The sequence below is a fragment of the Urocampus carinirostris genome, chromosome 6 (genome assembly GCF_059441175.1).
Source record: "Urocampus carinirostris isolate Australia breed hairy pipefish chromosome 6, RoL_Ucar_1.0, whole genome shotgun sequence".
Taxonomy (NCBI): Eukaryota; Metazoa; Chordata; class Actinopteri; order Syngnathiformes; family Syngnathidae; genus Urocampus; species Urocampus carinirostris.
The window spans coordinates 34,407,569-34,426,088 of NC_142354.1; the positions used below are offsets into that span (position 1 = coordinate 34,407,569).

Sequence of the window (18,520 nt, forward strand, 5' to 3'; positions counted from 1 at the left end):
TACTTGTGTGCCGCTTCAAACAAAGAATAACAAACATAAAAGATGAATCTTTATTTGAAAATGCGGGGGGAAAGAATGTCAACTTTACATATCAATTGTGGTCACCATCACTCTTCAATTTGTCTTGGAGACTGAAAGATTAAACGAAAGACATGTTACACATTTTCAATATACAGTTTTTAGTTTTGAAATATGAATCAAATGAAAAACTGCTTCAACAAAATCTAAGACACTGTCTAGCAAGAAAAAACAATTGCATCTTCTGCAGTGTCCGGTTAACAAAGTGAGCACCTAAATGTCCTACCTTCTGAGGTAGGAATGGACGTCTGAGAAGCCGTGGTACTGCGCAAGGGGGAACAGGATGCCGGTGGGGCAGCGGCCTTCTCGCTGCCGGCAAAAGCTACAGTTGCAAATGCCTCGGCAGGGAGGGCAATGCCAATCCTGGGTATACGCACTAATAAATCCCTCGAACAAGACCTTCATGTAGTTTTGATACAAAAGGTTGGAAACATGGCAAGTTTAACAATTAAATAGACTGTTTAAATAGTTTAGTCAAGTCGCGTTCTTCAAACGCATTGGTTTTTGAAGTGTGTGTGCGTGTATTGATGAAGTCCTGCAAAGGAACCCCCACAAACTCCAGGACTGATCTAACCTGATCCAGCAGCGCCTTTTTAACATCTTCCCCGTAACGATTCCTCAAACACGGGCCACAGAACTGGCCCTGGATGCCCCTGCAGCCCTCATTACGGCAGCATGTCTTTGTGTCCACAGTCTTTTGCCGACACTGGTGGCACGTGGAACCCTGAAAACAGATGAAGGAATAAAAGCCACCTCCAAAGCAAAAGTGGCATTTGGACATTTTCTAAATGAGGGACTAGAGAAGGCGAAGGCAAACATTTTGACTATGGCTCGCTGAACAAATAGTAAAAATGTCACGTTAAAGCACGACTAAAAAAAATCTCCCCCTTTTGCTGCAATGCCAACAGTTCCCCCAAAATAAACAAAAAGAAAATAAAAAAATAGAAAGTGCCCCTGCAAGATTGGAGAAACGACAGAACGATCATGACAGTAATTAACAGCTGTGATGCATGTAGCTTCAAATAGGTTTTAAACAAGTGCAAATTAAGATATACAACTAGGGTACCCATTGGGGAACCTAAGCCCATTAATAAACGCATTTGTTGTAGAAATAGGTCACTGTGTCACATTTTTAGCAAACAAGCCCATTAAGGACATTGGTGTCTAGTCTCAAGAGTCCCCTTGCGAACTACCCCTCATAAAAAATAAATTATAAAGCATCTTAGCTGCATATTAAAGTGTGCGGTTCTCAAGGTCAACATTAAAAAGATAGACATAATGGTTGCCTTTTTTAGTATTTTGTTAATGCATTCTGGCTACCACAAAAATCAAGTATTGAGGAAAATCAACACTTCCTTGCCTTTTTACCTTTCGAGCAAACACATTTGATCGACCAAATGCGGTGCTTAGAAAAGGGAAATACAAGTTTGCATTCATTCTTACCGAGACATTTTATGACATGTACTGGATCCAGACACTGCCCAGACCCTCTAAAATTTAAGAACCAGATGTGGCCTTTGAAAAAGTTTTCCCACCACTGTACTAGATGGACTATTGACTGTAGAGGTGAAAATGTGTTTTTCCCCCCCTCAATCATTCTACTGAGTATGTCATATTTTCATAAAGCAATACAAAGTGTTTTGATCGATTTATCTGGTTCGATAGTTGAACTAGTTAAATGTTGAGTTCAGGCTAGAAAACCATCTTGGACTATTTTATTGCTTTGACCAAAATGCAGCACAGCGTCTATAAACTGTTTGCTTCAAACATCCTCAGTTATAGTTGTATTTATTTCCATGTAGACTGTGACATGATCTTACAGTGATTCTATTGTAGACCTTCTCAGTCATATTATCAGCCACTAGTTGGAGCTCAACCTCCGTGATGTCGTCAACGGGCCGGATCACATGAGGTTTGGAACTGGGCCGTGGGGTGCTATGCCGCTGCCGGCCACCCCGCACCTCCAACACAAAGTAAAAAACAATTTAAAAAGTTATAAGCAATGTTCCCTCTAATTTTCCATGAGTCTGAGCGTTCCAAAGTCGGTGAGCAACGGTTGAAACAACTGTGAGCAACGGCAACCCCAAGTGTGGCAACTAAATCATTTTCAAACATGTCCAAAACTTGACATCAAGTTACATTTTTCTGAGTTTCCGGAAATGCAAAATTATTTTTTACTTTTGAATGAATTGACTTATGTACTATTGCAAAGGTTGTACAGCCTTCAAACGTCATTTGTTTTTACAATTCATTTACAAGATTTCCTTTTCTTTTTTTTCCTTGTGTCTTTTGTCACATAATACGAACAGTTTTGGGGGCTTATTTAGTCGGTTGCACGATACAGAACTATATTTAATCACATTTTTTTTTGTGGAAGTACAATGTTGACTTGATATAATTGGAAATTATGTGAATACAACACAAACTTTTTCTTCTTTGTCCCTGTTTTTTTCTACTTTTTAAAAAATTCTGTTAAAAGAAATCTCATTGTGTTTATTTTTTCCTAGCTGTTTACTTTTTTCTTGCTTTTTTGTTCTGTAGTTCATTTGCCCTTAATTTATTTATTTCTTTTTTTTACTGAATTTTTCCTGCTCTTTTTTTCTCTTGCTCTCAGCTTTTCATGAGTTTTTCAGCTTGGTATTGTTTTTGCTCTATTTACCCCTCTTCCTTAAAGTCATTTTTTGCATAATTTTACATAATATTTGGTCATGTTGGGATTAAAGAAGCAAAAACAACCTGAAGAGCCGTTTAGAACCCGAAAGAGCCGGTTCCTTTTAGTGACCCGAGCCGAAGAAGCCGGTTCTCGAAAAACTCTACTGACTTTACTTAACTTCGTTCTACTTTGACCTTGACTTCAAAATACCGCATTTAGAACACAACGTCAGGGGAACCCGTGTATTTTTACCCACATGCACTGAAACTTTGACTTAATTCGCTTCTTAATTAGCAATTTTGAGCCCACATTTTTGTGAGAATGGCTAGATTTTCTTGTGCGTGGAAAAGCTCTGGGTAGTGCGCAATTGCGCACACATGCAGCTTAGAGGCAACATTGGCTATACGTTTTATCAAAAGTGTCAAGAATCAAGAAACTACCTCCATAAGCTCCTCTTCCAGGCTGAGCTCTAGCTGGGCCTCCTGTGGGTCAGCTGGGTTATTACATACACTCATGGAGCGGGTCAGTCGACGGGACGCCCGCTCTGGATTCTTCTTGGACCCTCTTAATGATCCCGGTTCACACTAAAGGCAATTTGTACAATGCAAGACATTTAAAAACATTCACTAATTACAATTTTAGGTCGGTTTTGTGAATAAGCATTAAGACATATTAAAATGTCTGCCTCTAAAGAGTTAATAAGTGACACCGGCTTGCAAGTCTTTCATGTTGCATTTGATGAAGGTCAAGTCAAGTTACATTTATTTGTATAGCCCTCAATCACAAGATGTCTCGAAGGACTGCACATGACTACAATTACACCATCAACTGATCTTAAACCAACACTGAAAGTGTTGTTCGGTTTTTATTTTAAGCAAGGGTTTTGTCTTTTAGTTTGATTGCATTATTCAACATTCTGTGGCAACAAAAGGCTCAAAATGAACCGGTATTAGTTTAAGTCAAGTCAAATTTAATTGTATAGCCCTTGCACAAAACGTCTCAAAGGACTGCACAGGTTAAGATTAAACCATCCACTGATCTTAAACCAACATGCGGGCAAGGAAGAACTCAAAACCTCAGCATGAGAAAAAAAAACTTGAGAAGGGGCCTTACAAGGTGAAAATTAGACTTCCCTCACTTCTGGATGAGGCTTATTGAATGAATTTAATATATGATAATAATTTCTCAAATTACGTGCATTTAAAAATTTTATGATTGTATGATAGTTTAAGTAACCTTTTATTGCACGGTTTAAAAATCAATATTTTTTTTGAATGACACCAGAAGGCGTTAAAAATAGACACTGTCCCTTTAAGTCAAATAACTAAGTGAAAAATAAGTTATGGATAGAAAACTGGCTAAATCCTGAGTGTGTTACCATTATAAGGCAATGACAGAATGAAGCCATTACTTTAAGTTGTGTTAAATTTAATTCGGTTCCTTCCCCATCTGCCACTCATTGATAAAATGGTAAATTCAAAACAGTACATGCATTTGTTTAAGACGTATCTTTTTAGACAGATGAGTTGTTAAAATGTTGTAAAATATGAAAACTATCTGCATATACTCACAGAGATTTTGTCTTTAGGCTGCTTTGCTTTTTGCTTTTTCAAAAAAATGGCATCTCCAGACATTTTCTGCAGGTCTGCCATTAGTTGAGACAACTATTGTGCCAGAAAAAAAGGCAAACACAGGTGACATTGTGTTTTTGCATTTGTTTGTGGACCAAAACACTCAAAGTACATTACCATGGCTCTGTTTGCCTTGATGTTTAGCTCTCGCTTCACCAGGAAAGAGTCAGAAACATCCTCTGGTTCTTCAGCAGAGAGAACAGATCTGACCTCTTTCGGCCAGCTCTTATGGCACGTCTCTTCACCATATCCAATATTGTCGATAATGTCGTCATCTGATGAGTTTTGGGTAGTTTGAGAAGAGCGAAGAGCCACCCTGAGCCTGAAGGTTTTGCTTTTCTGCTGCTTGGGTGTAGTATAAATAGGTTGACCTCCATCCTGACCTTCATGTTCATCTTCTAGGTCACTATTCTAAAAAGAGGGGGACAAGTTTCAATTCTCACCACAACTGAAACTTCAAGTACCATATTGTAAAAATAACTCGACTTAAATGTAGTCTTATGTTATTTGTACTTCTAAATACAGGAAAACATACCACCTGTGCTTTTTAACATGAATACTAGTACTATAAAGGCTGTTTTCCAGCCACTTTGGCTCGAAATACAACGATAAACAAATTTCGATTCTACTTCAATAAAGTGACTCCAAAACAAATAAAATGGCGCACCTGCGCTAAGTGGTCCCTCAATTCGTCCTCACTAAAGCCGTAAAACGTTTTTTCGTTGTCTGAGTCTTCTTCAAAAATTTCAGACAGTTCTTTGACGGGCGACATCCTTCCTCAAAGTTCTTTTATAATCATTAATTACAAAAAAAAAGGTAAAATATGATAAAGTTCCGATTTTTGTGTGATTTATTTGTAATTATAAAGCACGAAGTGTCCCCAGGTGATGGGGCTCATCAATTAAGATGGAGGAGAAGGAAGCGCTTGTTTTGTGCGTTTGGATAGCCCAAATACACAATCGTTGTGTACAGTCTCCGTCCGATAGACGATTAAAGGCAATTAAAAACACGTATCAATGATCTAAAGATCGAAAAGGATTTTTTTTTAATTATTAAAAGTAAGAAAAAACATATTTTGAAGGTGTCAGAAATGTGGCAGATGGCCACTAAATGGCTATTTTTCTTTATTATGGCAGTGTCGTGTTATTATAACTTTTAGTGTATCCGTACGGAGCAGTTATTGTTCTCAGTTCTTAACGAACCTCTGAGTAACTGTCGTCTACTGACATCTTGTGGTAATAAGTTGTAATAGGTTACTCTTGTTTTACAATTGTATCTGATTTGCTTTTTTAGATGTAATTTCAATATTTTCCCCTTTGAATTTTACATATATATTAAACTAATACAATATTCTACATGCACGCTTGTCATTTATAATCCATTTTTTTAGCCAAATTTATATATTTAAAAAACCTGGGTTATGTTGCGAACAGGGTTGGGTAGGGTTACTTTAACTGGATTACTTTCAATTACTTTTGGATTAATCCAATACCAAATATGCAAATAAAAGACAAAAGAAACTAAATATGAATAAAATTATGACTCACAACACGTAGTAAGCTTTTTATCTCCTGGCTTTGATCTCTTTGATCTCCGGCAAAACTAACATAAAATGCGGCAGTAACAAAATGAAAATAAATCCAAACAGCTTGTAAGCATCATTTTTGCCGTTCCATGTATTCCGTTACTCCCCAAGCCTGCACAAAATTTAGTAATTTTATTCATATTTAGTTTCTTTTGTCTTTTGTTAGCATATTTGGTATTGGAGTAATCCAAAAGTAATCGAAAGTAATCAAGTTAAAGTAACCCTACCCAACCCTGATCACCAGACAATCTAGCGCACAAGACTGAAAAAACCCGATGTTTATGGATAGAAAATTGAGTATATCTCAAACGCCGATTTATTTTGGAATTATATTGTTTGTTCTGATACATTTTCAACTTTAAGCAGTCTTCCATGCAATAACATGTAAATATTTTTGACTATTTATCCAAACATTCTTTTTAATGTTTTAAGTCTTAATTACATGTTTATCCTGACGTGTCTCATCTAATGCTTGCTGTAAACAAAGTTCACTACTTTGTTATCAAGGACAATAAAGACAATTCTAATCCTAAAATAAACCTCTTTATCTTGGGCTGTTCGTTTGGATGAATACATGAATAGTAATGATATTAATTTATTTTGTTTGCACTAAATAGAGTTATGTATGGGACTTTTTGGAATATTTTACAGACTTGAGGCGTCGTTGCTGTCAGGAACTTTCCGGACAAATTTTTACATATTACCTATGTTTGTCTTATTGATGTTTACTATGTTTTGTGTATTTTTATCCAATGCTAAATCTATTGCACCCTGGTCATCCTGTAAGGGGGATTATCACTTGGGAGGCCCATTCTCAAGGTTTCTTATTTTCCTCGCGCTGAGGTTTTGAGTTTTTCTTTTCCCGCATATTGGTTTAAGATCAGGGGATGGTGTAATCCTCTGAGACATTTTGTGATTAAGGGCTATACAAATAAAGGTGACTTGACTTAAACTAATACTGTTGCATTTTGAGCCTTTTTTTGCTGCAGAATGTTGAAAAATACAATCAAACCAAAAGACAAAAAACCCTTGCTTGAAATAAAAACAAAACAACACTTTCAGTAACTCTATTTCTTTATTTCGTACTTTACGTCAATATAACTTTAGTCATGTGACCTGTACCAAATGTTCAAAAGACAAACATGGCGAATAAACACAACATAATGGGCGTCATAATTCTTTGTACAAACTTTTACAACAAAGAAGAGCGAGTGTGTGTAGTTATAGCTCATAAAGCATGTCTTGTAGCTTGAAGTTTTTCTCCAGAGATTTGTCCTTGTCAGAGATAGTTCCAACAGAATGTTTTTTTCTATTTATTTGTTGATTTGCTACAACAATGGCAATGTTCAAGAACCAAGTCAAGGCCACCTGGCTAGTTGGGACTATCAGTGGTGTGCAATGTTAGACACCAAAATCAATTGAAGGAATAACCCAGACAGCGTCAAAGCCGTGCATATATTATTCTGAGTGTGCTGCAGTCTTATGGATTTGTGTTGGAAGGGAGAAGCTCGTTTTTGGAGCTCCGAACCATACAATGGAGATGTGAAATGAAGTTTTCCCTTTTATGGAAACATCTGTGTTTTTTTCCTGAGGTCCTTGTTTAAAAAAACTTTGGTGATGCGGGAACAGCGATATTGCTTCGCAATTGAAAAAAAAGATCAGCACATTTGCACAATCTTTCGGCTTTTTTTTCGCGGGATTCTACACAGATAATTTTGCTTTATGGCTGCTTTTATTACACAAAACCCGTTTCCTGCTTCTCATAGTTGAATACACACACAAAGGAAAGCTGCTTTAGAAGGAAGTACCGTATTTTCAGGACTATAAGGCGCACCTACAAACCTCAAATTGGCCAGAAATTTGAACATGTAAATTAAATGAAATGATCTGCATTTATATAGCGCTTTTCAAGTCAATGACTTCCCAAAGCGCTTTACAATGTGCTCCACATTTCCCAATAGCGGCCTTGCAGCCATGTAAGGCGCTAACCTGCTTATTGGGGGTGTTAGGGGTTCAGTGTCTTACCCAAGGACACTTCGACATGTAACACGGACAAGCCGGGATTCGAACTGGGATCCCTCTATCCCAAGACGAGCACTCTACCGCCTGAGCTACTGCCGCATAATCCGGTGCACCTTGTATAAAATTGAAAATCCATACTGGTAAATAACCATATTTTTACAATTATTGATCAATCGAAATACATTGCTGACCACAATAATAATTAAGCCTACGGGGATCAAACACATATAGCAACAGTGAGAGCGCTGAATTCTAACCACCAGGCCACTAGGGACATAGATTGCATATGAGAAGACACGAGGTCTTATCTCTTATCTCATTATAACACTTTTGTCTCGGTGCCAAACACGAAAGTAATTGAAAATCGGTATTACATTTAGTTTTACTTTTTCTCAGCTCTAACTAAGGATTGTAAGTGACAAACGTTGTTGAATATGTGCGGTCACGATTAAAATCATTTATTTACAAATTATGAACACAATGCCAACATTAAATTGACAATGTATTTATTTAATGTCCTTCAAAGTCCGATTCAGCATCAGATACAGTAAAGAGCGGTTTCCTCTCATGATTTTTTTGTATTTATTCATATCTTTTATCTCTTTTTTCCAATCTCAAACATTCTCCTCTAGTACTGTGGATAAAAATAGTGTGAGGATGTGATGGAATGAATTTTTGTGTCTTGTCTGTATCCCTAGTGGTCCAGTGGATAAATTATAGCGCTCTTCACGCTGTAATCCGGGTTTGAAACTAATAGCATCCCTTGTATTGCAATAATGATCAGAGATCTTGTTTGACTTATCAACTAATGTGCAAATATGGCACATATTTATTGTTTTATTTTTTGCAACCCTAGCCTTTACTGTAGTTTTAATTCCATGCAGTTGCGCTTTATATCATCACAGTAGACTGTTTGGGGTGCATCTCATAATCCGGTGCACTTCATAGTCCGAAAAATACGGCCAGGTTTAACTTGTCGTTTAATAAAAATTTTCACCCTGCTGCCGGAAATGACTATAAACACAATTACATCTGGGATCTGTTGGTCCTAGGCAAAGCCCATAAAATCTGTGACTGTTGGTGAACAAACATTTGCTGTTCTGGAGTCATTCTGTTAAAAAAAGTTCAATTCCTCCTAATGTCCGTTGGCCTCGGGCGCCGGGGCTGGCGTGGATGGTGTGGACGAGCGAGAAGCCACCGGGATTTTCTCCCCAACAGGACTGGATGCTGAAGCTGCAGCCTCGGTGGTCGTGAGCCCCACTGGAGAGACACCGGCTGCCCCGGCAGCGGCGGCCCCCCTGGCGGCGGAGCTGGCAGAAATAGATTTGGGCTGAGCCTGAAGTCCGGGACTGCAGATGAGGTGGTGGCGCTCCCAGTCTTTGTGCTGGCAGAAGGAGCCGCAGTAGCGTGCCGCATTGCATCCGCTGCAAGTCTCGCTAGCTTTGCGGCCGCAGTTCCAGCAACACTGTGAGGAGACACAAGAAGGTGTGTTAGTCAGCAAGAGCTGTGCAAATTTGCGATATTTTTTAATTTGGCCTCTTTTTCTCCATCATATCAATTCAATTTCCCCTCATAGTCATCTCACACTAAAATTGATTGACACAACAAACAGTCCAAAACAGAAGTGTCAGTCAAATGCAGGGTTAGCAACCAGAAACACGGACGCACCTCCAACACAAGGGCGTGAGCACTTTTAATGATAAAAATAAACAAACGTTTTACAGAAATTTTTACAAACTCGATTTTAATTGTAAAAAAAGGAGATTAATCACGATTACAAATATATAATCACCTGACTAATGGGAAATATTAAACGATCCCACTCTACTTTATCATAGTTGGCATTCATTCAAACATTCTATTGTCGAGAACCAGAACAGGATCAGGACCCAAACGCGTGACGCTCTCACACAAGCCTTTTATTTTACGGGAAATTGGGAGTCATGCACGTAAGGCAGCGGTCTGGCGTGGAAAGACAGGAAGCCAGAGACCGACGAGATCGATTCCAATTGCCCAAGTTGATATCGGACAGATGGGGTCGATACCGGACAGGTCAGGGCAGACAGGATAGGCAGACAGGATAGATAATGAATCTGGATATCGAAAATAAACAGGAGAAACTAGACGGGAACGAAAACTGGAGACAATAATAAACAGGACAAAAATAGACGGAAACAAAACAGGACAAAATAAACGGGAACAATACCGGACAGGAAATAACAACAGGAACAGGGCCGAGTTGAAACCCACGTCTTGCGGGGCAGAAGTTCGTTGACGGGCTGACAAAGGAGCAAGAGAGCCCTGAGCTTAATATAGACGGAAAGCCACATGGGCGGGGCCAATTGGGCACCATGGCAACCGTGACACACACGGGCGCAGCCAATTGGGCGCCATGTCAACCATGACATCTATCAGAAGTATGATGCAGAATATAAATAAAATAGGTATAGAATATGAATATAAATGAGACTGAACAACCTGCAATATACAAGCTTCAGCTAACCTGATGCAGATGGTCAAATATTTATCAATACCATAAATGTAATTAATATAAATGCCATTATATGGTAATTAAACAGAAGGAGTCTAACAGTTTTGGCAGTGTAGCTGCTCTGGTACCAGCTAGATTGTAAAAATTTAGGGATGTACAATACCATATTTTTCAGATTGAGACCGATATTCAAATCTTGAGTAATCATTGGTACTTACACCATTTGCCAATACCACTAGTACAAATTATTTCCTTTCCTTTAATTTCAGTTTCCTGATTTTTGGGGGCCTCTACAAGGCATCTGATAATGGTATTGGTGACCATAGCATAATTTGAAAAGGACTGTTATCTGTATCAATACTGATCCCAGGTCTCGGTCCTCGTCCATGCCAAATGAAAATAAATGGGGGGAGCTCACCTCACTGGAATCCTCTTGCTCGTTGATAACCAAGATGGCGTCCTCCTGAGCCTTCCTCTTGGCGTCAGCCAGGGTTTTTTCCATCTTGGCTCGCTCGGCTGCGATCATCTCGAAGGCTTTCTGTTCGGCTTCGGCCACCGCTTTCTGAACTTCGTCCATGGCCTGCCTCTTCACCTCATTTACCGCCTCTTCTGCGCACGGGAATTGACACAGTTTGCTTGGTTTTCATAGACTAAAATGAGAGCTGCTTCCTGGGGCGATTTGTCACCTGCTTTCCTCCAGATCTCATCCGTCACGTAGGCCGAGCCAGGTCGCGGGGCAAAATCACGTTGAGATTCTGAAAAGAGAGTAAAGTAGAGCATGAGTAGGCTAGTTTCAATTGCTCACATTGAAAGTGTTTCCTTAGCAGTGTGCCAATGGCTCACTAGTGTGCCATGGAACTTTGTCTGGTGTGCTGGATACAATTGTTCCTTTTTATCTTTTTGGAGACAACAAATTGATTATTGTTTGTGAAAACAGCATTTCATTGTCGGGTTTCATTGTGGTCCTGGCATTATCAAGTCTGACTGTATTATTATTCTGTGTCAAGAAAATGGTAGCAGTAGTTGCTGTGTTTATAATAATCTGATTCAAAAGTTGTGTGTGTAATTTTGCTAACTAATTTTGTTTGAGGATGAAAAATAAAACAGTGTTAAAATACAATTGCTTATGCAAACCTTAGATTTTTTTTATACTATACCGATTTACAACAGGGACACTGTGTGTTATTTTACCACTAGATGTCGATATATGTTGTAGTGCAAGGCAAATGGCTTAAAAGAGCAAGGAAGAATGCAAATTACAGGAACCCAAAACACACTATTTTACTTCTTATTTTTTCCCCAGCCTTTTTGAGATTTTTGGCTGGCCGTAGCAGCAACTTGGCAAAATAAATAAATGCTAATTTCCCGACCTACAAGTGTTTAAATCTATCTATCTATCTACCCACCCTGGTCATATCCCTTGAGAGGGGTGACCGACAGCATGACAAACACATACACAAAAACAAAGAAAAGAAAAAAGGAAAAAGTAGCAAATTGACCATGGCCAACCCAAATAACCAAACACCCAAACAAGTTAAGCACCTCGGCACCCAAGTTGGTCATGCTTTCGTCCCTCCAGATGAAACGGGACACAAGAAAGCGGCCATGTCACTCTGGTCAGGGTGACACAACACATTCTTCTGTTCACCAGCAGGGCCCGACAGTTTTCACTGGTTTACCCCTGCCGCATCATACAGGTGGCCTGCCCACCCCTTGGAACAAGTCCAAATATCCCACTATCCTTTCACAACACCTCTCCACTCATTCCTATCACTAACAATAGCTCTAGCTTTCACAAGATTTAGACCTCTTTCCTGCAGTGCACTCATAACACCATTCATCCACGTCAATCGCAGCCTTCCTCTTGTTCTCCTCACAGTTGCTTCTGGTCTGTAGATCCTCTTCAACATTCACTCCTCATCCATCCTCTCCATGTGTCCAAACCAAACGAGTACTCTCATATCCACACGCTTGCTCAGTTCCACTACTACTCCAGTTCTGTCTCTCACAATTGTATTTCTCAATCTATCCAATCTTGTCACTCCTAACCTACTCCTCAAACACTTCATCTTAAAAAGTTCATGTATTCTTTGCTTATTTTTGACATCCATATTGTTTTTTTAGGAATAATCTTTTATAAACCCTTTAGTCTCTTTAAGTATCATTTTTCCTTTTTCACAAAAAAGGCAACAAATACAGTTAAAATTAGTACCCAAAAAAATTATACCAATTGAAGACATTTCAGTTGATAACAAATGTATACTGTCAATTAAGCTTCTTTATAACTTGTGTTAACAATTTAAACATAAAAAATGGGGCCAACACCTATTGATGATTGAATTAATGTTATCAATACTTGACAACAAAAGCTCAGTTTTGCTCCTGCTCTATTTTTAATAATGCACTCTTGTGTGTGTGTGTGTGTGTGTGTGTGTGAGAGTGTGTTTTGGTGTAAGGTGGATGTAGTAGTAGACACCATGAGGTGAAGTGTTGACACTCAGATTGCATATAAAGCCCAAGCTCTATTATCGGTTGTGCCTTGTGTGGGTGTTACATACAACTCCTGTGTGTGTATGCATTGCTAAAGTAAGCTGGACGTAGTAGAGGACACCATGATAATGTTAAAAGGTGAAGTGTTGGCACCTATATTTTTTATCAAGCCTGAGCAATTTTAACAGTTGTGCCTTGCTTGTGTGTCAAATTTAATGGTAAATGGTCTGCATTCATACAGCACTTTTCAAGTCAATGAAGACCTCCAAAAGCGCTTTACAATGTTCTTCACACTTACCCATTCACACACACACTCACACACCAATAGCAGCCATGCAAGGCGCCAACCTGCTTATTGGGGGCATTAGGGGTTCACTGTCTTACCCAAAAACACTTCGACATGTAACACGGAGGAGCCAAGATTTGAACTGCGATCCCAAGACGAGCGCTCTACCTCCTGAGCTAATGCCGCCCAACATAGGAGTGTGGGCATTGTTGGTGCACGTGGGAGTGTGGGCATTTTTAGTGCAAGGTGGATGTAGTAGAGGACACCATAACTGTATTATATTTTGCTTTTGTTTTCTTTTCAGTCATGTTGCAACAAACATCACATCACAGAATTAACAAATCACCTGAAAAGAAAAAGGGGATGACAGGTTGAAGCCAAAGGCTTTTAAGAGACCTGTTCCCAAAAAAAACTTTGGAAGCTTCTTCAATAAATCATATAAACAATATATCATATCCAGCATCATTATACAATTTGTGAATCCATTAAAAAATGACCTCATTATTGAATCACAATATATACAGTATTTTACAGTTTCTGATATTATTCTTTTCACGTCGATCTCCTCACTCTTGAACGATAATATAGTGTGTTACACCTGTGACAAGCACGCATTGTCTTGTTAAAATTTTTTATGTTTTAAAGTAGGATTGGACGTGAACCACAAGAGCTCGACCAGACCAGGTGAGCAACTCAGATTACATCAGCCTGATAACGTCAAAGGGTGAAGTGTTGGCAAGCAGATTGTACATAAAGCCTGTGCCCTATTGTCAAGTGTGCCTGTGTGTGTATAAATTATAAAAAACACCAAAATTAGTTACCAGATATTCTCTATGCACTTCTTCCAAGGCCACAGCCACCCAAAATATATATTATAAGAGACTTTGATAAAAGCCAATTAATACCGTTAACTCAGGCTGCATTATAGCCTGCCGTGACAATTTAACCATTGAAAAATGTAAGTTTTTTTTTTCAAATCCCAAAATGCTAATAAAAAATATTGTTTATCAGATACAATAGGAAAGAAGTTCAACACCTCTCCCTATTCAAGATTCTCTCTCTGCAACGCAAACAAGGCCTCCGTATCTGGTCTAGAGACGCAACAGAATCGTTGTTTATTGTCGTCTGAAGTGAGATCTGACAGCCTTCGAGAGGAATGTGCTTGGCCTGGATGGGGGAAAGCGGGACTACAAGCTGTGTCAACATTCTGTCCCTGCCTGCAAATCTCTCCCATGCCTGCAAATCAACTTCTTACAGTGTCTCATCCCATGCGTTCTGCATCATATACACTCAACAACCAGAACACAAGGTATGCCTGCACTATTTGATAATATCAGAGACTTTCTCTTCGTAGACCCAGTTATCTTTGTTGACATTTTTTTTCATGTCTGTGATTGGGCTGGCTTCCCAGCAGTGCCGGAGCACAGATGGCCATCTAGCATGTTGGCCAGCTTTGTCTTTGGGAGCCTGCAGGACGGCCCTTCTGTGGCCGATATGGCCCAGACCGGTCCTGGCACCTGTGACTGGCCCAGCAGGGGAGACAACGGAGGGCTGGCCTGGCAGTGCACACGCTAAGAGGTGTTTCTTCTTGCCTACAGGAGAGGGCAGTGTCGCTCTTTTACTGTATTAGTAGAGCACTTTTTTCACCTTTTCAAGCCTCTTGGGGGACTCTCAATGTAACCAATGGTCCTCCTGTCATCAAGCCTTACTGTATATTACTGTATATATCCAGAAAGTGGTAGCAAGTGGTATTTTTAGAATAACCGGAATATGGAATTGTGTATAAAATTGTGCTAAGTAGTTTTATTCGGAAATGAAACGGCAAAAGTACGGTATTTTCCAGACTATAAGGCGCACCTAAAAACCCAAAACTGGCCAGAAATTTGAAAATGCGCCAATGCTGCTTATACACCACAGAATACAGTGGATGTGATTTGAAATGCATGCAGAACTGATACATGTGCGTCACTACACACGGTTTTCCAGAACAATACCAGAATCAAAAAACTTGGCTAACCACAAACTACAGTAATCAAACCCGGGTCATGTTAGTGACAGTGCTGGCACTGAACGACTAGACCACTAGTGATATGGATAACATAAAAAGCAATTCAATTTTATTTCTTGGTCCCATTATGTGTACTCACGGTCCCATGTTACATAATAGAGGAATTAGAAAGTTGTCCTGAAAGATATAAACAAATACAAAGTCTGATTCAACATCAGATACACCAAAAAGTCTTTCCTGCTTTTTAGTATTTATTTGTATCTTTCAGGGCCAGTTTTTGCAACAATACAATACAGTGCATTGACAGCATGCGCCAATAAGTTCAAGAAAATAAAGTGCATTAACTTTATATCGATCCAAACTAAAAAAAAATAGTTGTTTACTAAATAAAAATAAAAACTTTTAGAAACTAATAATAATTCAACACAGATGGAAACGATTTGGACATACAAATGTCATGTCAGCCATAGCGTGAATCTTCCATTTGCTACGAGATTGTAACCCGGAAGTAGTATTATTTCACTATAATAGTTAACTTAAAACTCAAATACCACAAAATATTTATGTAAAACACTTCGAAGTGAGTAGTCCGGTTCATCATCAAATACGCCAAAGAGTTGTTTCCCTTGTCATGCTTTTTTGAATTTATTCATATATTTTAGGATGACATTCTGTTTTTTCCGTTCTCTAACATTCGTTACTGGCACTGTGACAAAGATTTGAAGCAAAAAAATCTAAAGCCTTACCATAAGTCATTTGTATCAGTAATGGTCTAGTAGTTAGATTTTGACGCACTCACCGTCGCAACCCAGGTTCGATTCCCGTTGTAGAAAATGTTTTTTGGTCAGCAACTTATCAATCAGTGCACTAATATATACTGTAAAGTAAATCAGTACCTTTTACTGTTGTTTTAATTAACCCCCCTGAATTGACAAAAGACTAAGGTGCCCCTTTTAGTGCGGAACATACGGTAGGTGTTTAAGATTTTATCTTTTATTGGAAAAAAAACCTAATGTTAACAATTATAAAAAAAATGTGTGGGCCTGTCCATCATAAGGTGATGCACAAAAAAACCTCAAGGACTTGACTGGAAAGCAAACAGGAGCCAATTTGGTTTTAAAGCAGCCATTTCGGCCCAAATCCAAAGCTTGTAGTTTGACACGTTCCTGCCTGGCAATTTGCCCAAAGTAGCCCCAATTGAAAGCAGGTGTCCTCAACAGATGGCCATTGCTAAATTCCCAAGCCCTTTTTTGCCTCTGCCATCTGAAGCGGGCAGGGAATGGTGCCAACGCTTGGTGGTTAGTTAGATGATGCTTGGAAAGTTACCAAAATAAATGAACAACATCAACAAAAATGCTATTTTCTTCCCAGTGCAGTGCTTATCAAATACTGGGGGAGCCAAGGGAGCCGCAACGCTCCGTCGGGGTAAGGGGGCTAGGGGGGATTGCGATTGAACTTGGGGAACATTTATTTTTAAAACTGTTTTAGAATAAGATGCAATCGCACCTTTGCAACATTAGGTAACTTAAAATGTTGAAAGAGTCATATTGGACCAAAAAAGCACAAAAAAACATGTTGGTAGCCGCAAAAAATAAAAGCTATATATAAACCTTACAAGGGAGGCAACATATACTGTAAATATGTATTGTATGTATCTATATTCATTGAAAAACATTAACAATGTGTCATTTTTGTCCTCCTTCAGAAACTATGTCATTTTCCATTATCAAACATTTTTGAAAAAGCACCAAGGAGCCACTAGTGAGTGCCAAAGAGCTGCATGTGGCTCGATAGCATTATATTTCTGACCCCCCTGGTTAAAGTGACACTCTTATTGGCAGAGTGTGTGTTCGGTGGAGAAGGACTGGTCTACGATGAGGCTTTGCACTTAGAATATAAAAAAATAGTATGAAGTGTAGACAGTAAGTTTAGCCGACCCTCTAGTTCCACTATGAAAAAACATTTAACTGGAATGAGATGACAGGTGGAGAGAGACGGAGATAAAAAGACAGACAAAAGCCTGCCGCTGAAAGCTAAGACGAGGAAACATGACGATTGGTATTTGACCCGTGTGTTCTTACTTTGTCTAAAAATGTTGTGGCAGTGGATTGCATTGCTTAAAGACAAATACACCCACATTGCGCTGATAGGACGCCTGAGTTTTATGAACAAAAATAAGACTGAGGCAGGCAGCATGGCAGCGCAGTTTTATGCGCGTGTGCGGCAGAGTTCTGAGGTCTCGGGTACCTCCTGTGTGGGTTCAAATCCAGATACCGGACTTCCTGTGCGGAGTTTGTATGTTCTACCCGTGCTTGCGTGGGTTTCCTCCGGGCACTCCGGTTTCCTCCCACATTGACATGCATTTCAGGTGGATTGGCCGGTCCAAATTGTCCCTAGGTGTGAATGAGCGAGCGAGTTGTCTGTCCCTATGTGCCCTGCGATTGGCCGGCAACCAGTTCAGGGTGTCCCCTGCCCACTGCCCGATGATTGCTGGGTTGGGCTCCAGCACCCCCGCGACCCTACTGAGGATAAGCGGTGCAGCTAATGAGATGAGATGAGATGTGACGGAGGCGTCCTGTCTACATCACTTTCGAGCAATCTTCATTTTTTTCCCCCACTAATACTATGTAATCACTTAAAATGTTCAATAAAAGGTTTTCTTCTGGAAATAATTGAGAAGCACTGCTCAAGTGGAATGAAATTGGATGGACATGGGTCATTATGTGCCACAGAAAAAGGTATCCTGAAGCCACACACAAAGATTGAATGGGTGAGATGCTGTTTTAGTACAAGGAAGCCATGTTCAGCAAAGTCCATGCCTCATACTTTGAAAACTTCTAGTAAAATCACACAAATGACCTTGAATCGGAAGCAGGTGTCCAGCACAGATGGCCGGCTCCACATTGCCAACTTTCCTTTTTTAGTTTGTCTTGTAAGTGTGTGACTGATGGGGCCAAAATGTGAGGATGATTTTGAATTTTTTTTTGCTCTCTCTAATAAACTTTTGCCGCAAGACAAAAATCTTTCGTGTTTTAATTGGTACGATAAAAAAAAGCCGGTTTGTTAAAAATGCAAATCCTCACCTGTCTCCGCAGAGTGGGGACTGTGCGTTTTGGAGAAGGGTGCCGAGCTCCCTTTTCGAGCTTCTTCCTGCTCGCTGGAGCGCCGTCTCCAGTAGTTGAGCTCCTCACGGTCTGACTCTTGGCACCGTCGAAGTACGCTCACAGAACGTCGTGTCTTTTCTACCATGTCCACTATAGAGTTCAGCACCTGCAC

At 39.6% G+C, this 18,520-nt stretch overlaps 2 protein-coding genes across 3 annotated transcripts in view; both read right to left on the reverse strand.

Moving 5' to 3' along the window:
• Positions 1-36: 36 nt before the first annotated feature.
• On the reverse strand, positions 37-5,275 carry LOC148364659 (cell division cycle-associated protein 7-like). Its single transcript, XM_088338838.1, has 8 exons — positions 5,030-5,275; positions 4,480-4,773; positions 4,303-4,395; positions 3,172-3,315; positions 1,899-2,039; positions 653-802; positions 305-441; positions 37-131 (listed from the first exon to the last, which is right to left on the reverse strand). Exons 1-8 carry the CDS (start codon positions 5,132-5,134, stop codon positions 92-94), a joined length of 1,104 nt encoding a protein of 367 aa, XP_088194964.1. The 5' UTR covers positions 5,135-5,275; the 3' UTR covers positions 37-91.
• A 1,729-nt stretch (positions 5,276-7,004) lies between these two features.
• The window catches only part of cbfa2t2 (CBFA2/RUNX1 partner transcriptional co-repressor 2), a 52,907-nt gene continuing 41,391 nt past the window's right edge, over positions 7,005-18,520 (reverse strand). For both annotated transcript variants that reach the window (XM_088338840.1, XM_088338839.1), the window contains exons 8-11: positions 18,328-18,514; positions 11,147-11,215; positions 10,879-11,069; positions 7,005-9,434 (exon numbers count right to left, since the gene is read on the reverse strand). In XM_088338840.1, coding sequence (XP_088194966.1) covers positions 9,105-9,434; positions 10,879-11,069; positions 11,147-11,215; positions 18,328-18,514 — 777 coding nt within the window. In that variant the 3' untranslated portion in view covers positions 7,005-9,104. The remainder of the gene's footprint in view (positions 9,435-10,878; positions 11,070-11,146; positions 11,216-18,327; positions 18,515-18,520) is intronic.

What these genes read in the sequence shown, in the direction of transcription:
- LOC148364659 (XM_088338838.1), bottom strand. Translation starts at nt 5,134, where the DNA reads ATGTCGCCCGTCAAAGAACTGTCTGAAATTTTTGAAGAAGACTCAGAC. An exon ending in TGGAAGAGGAGCTTATGGAG is followed by an intron (nt 2,040 to 3,171) that starts GTAGTTTCTTGA and finishes TTTGTGTTGGAG; the next exon opens with GTGCGGGGTGGCCGGCAGCG. An exon ending in GTCCATTCCTACCTCAGAAG is followed by an intron (nt 132 to 304) that starts GTAGGACATTTA and finishes TTAATCTTTCAG; the next exon opens with TCTCCAAGACAAATTGAAGA.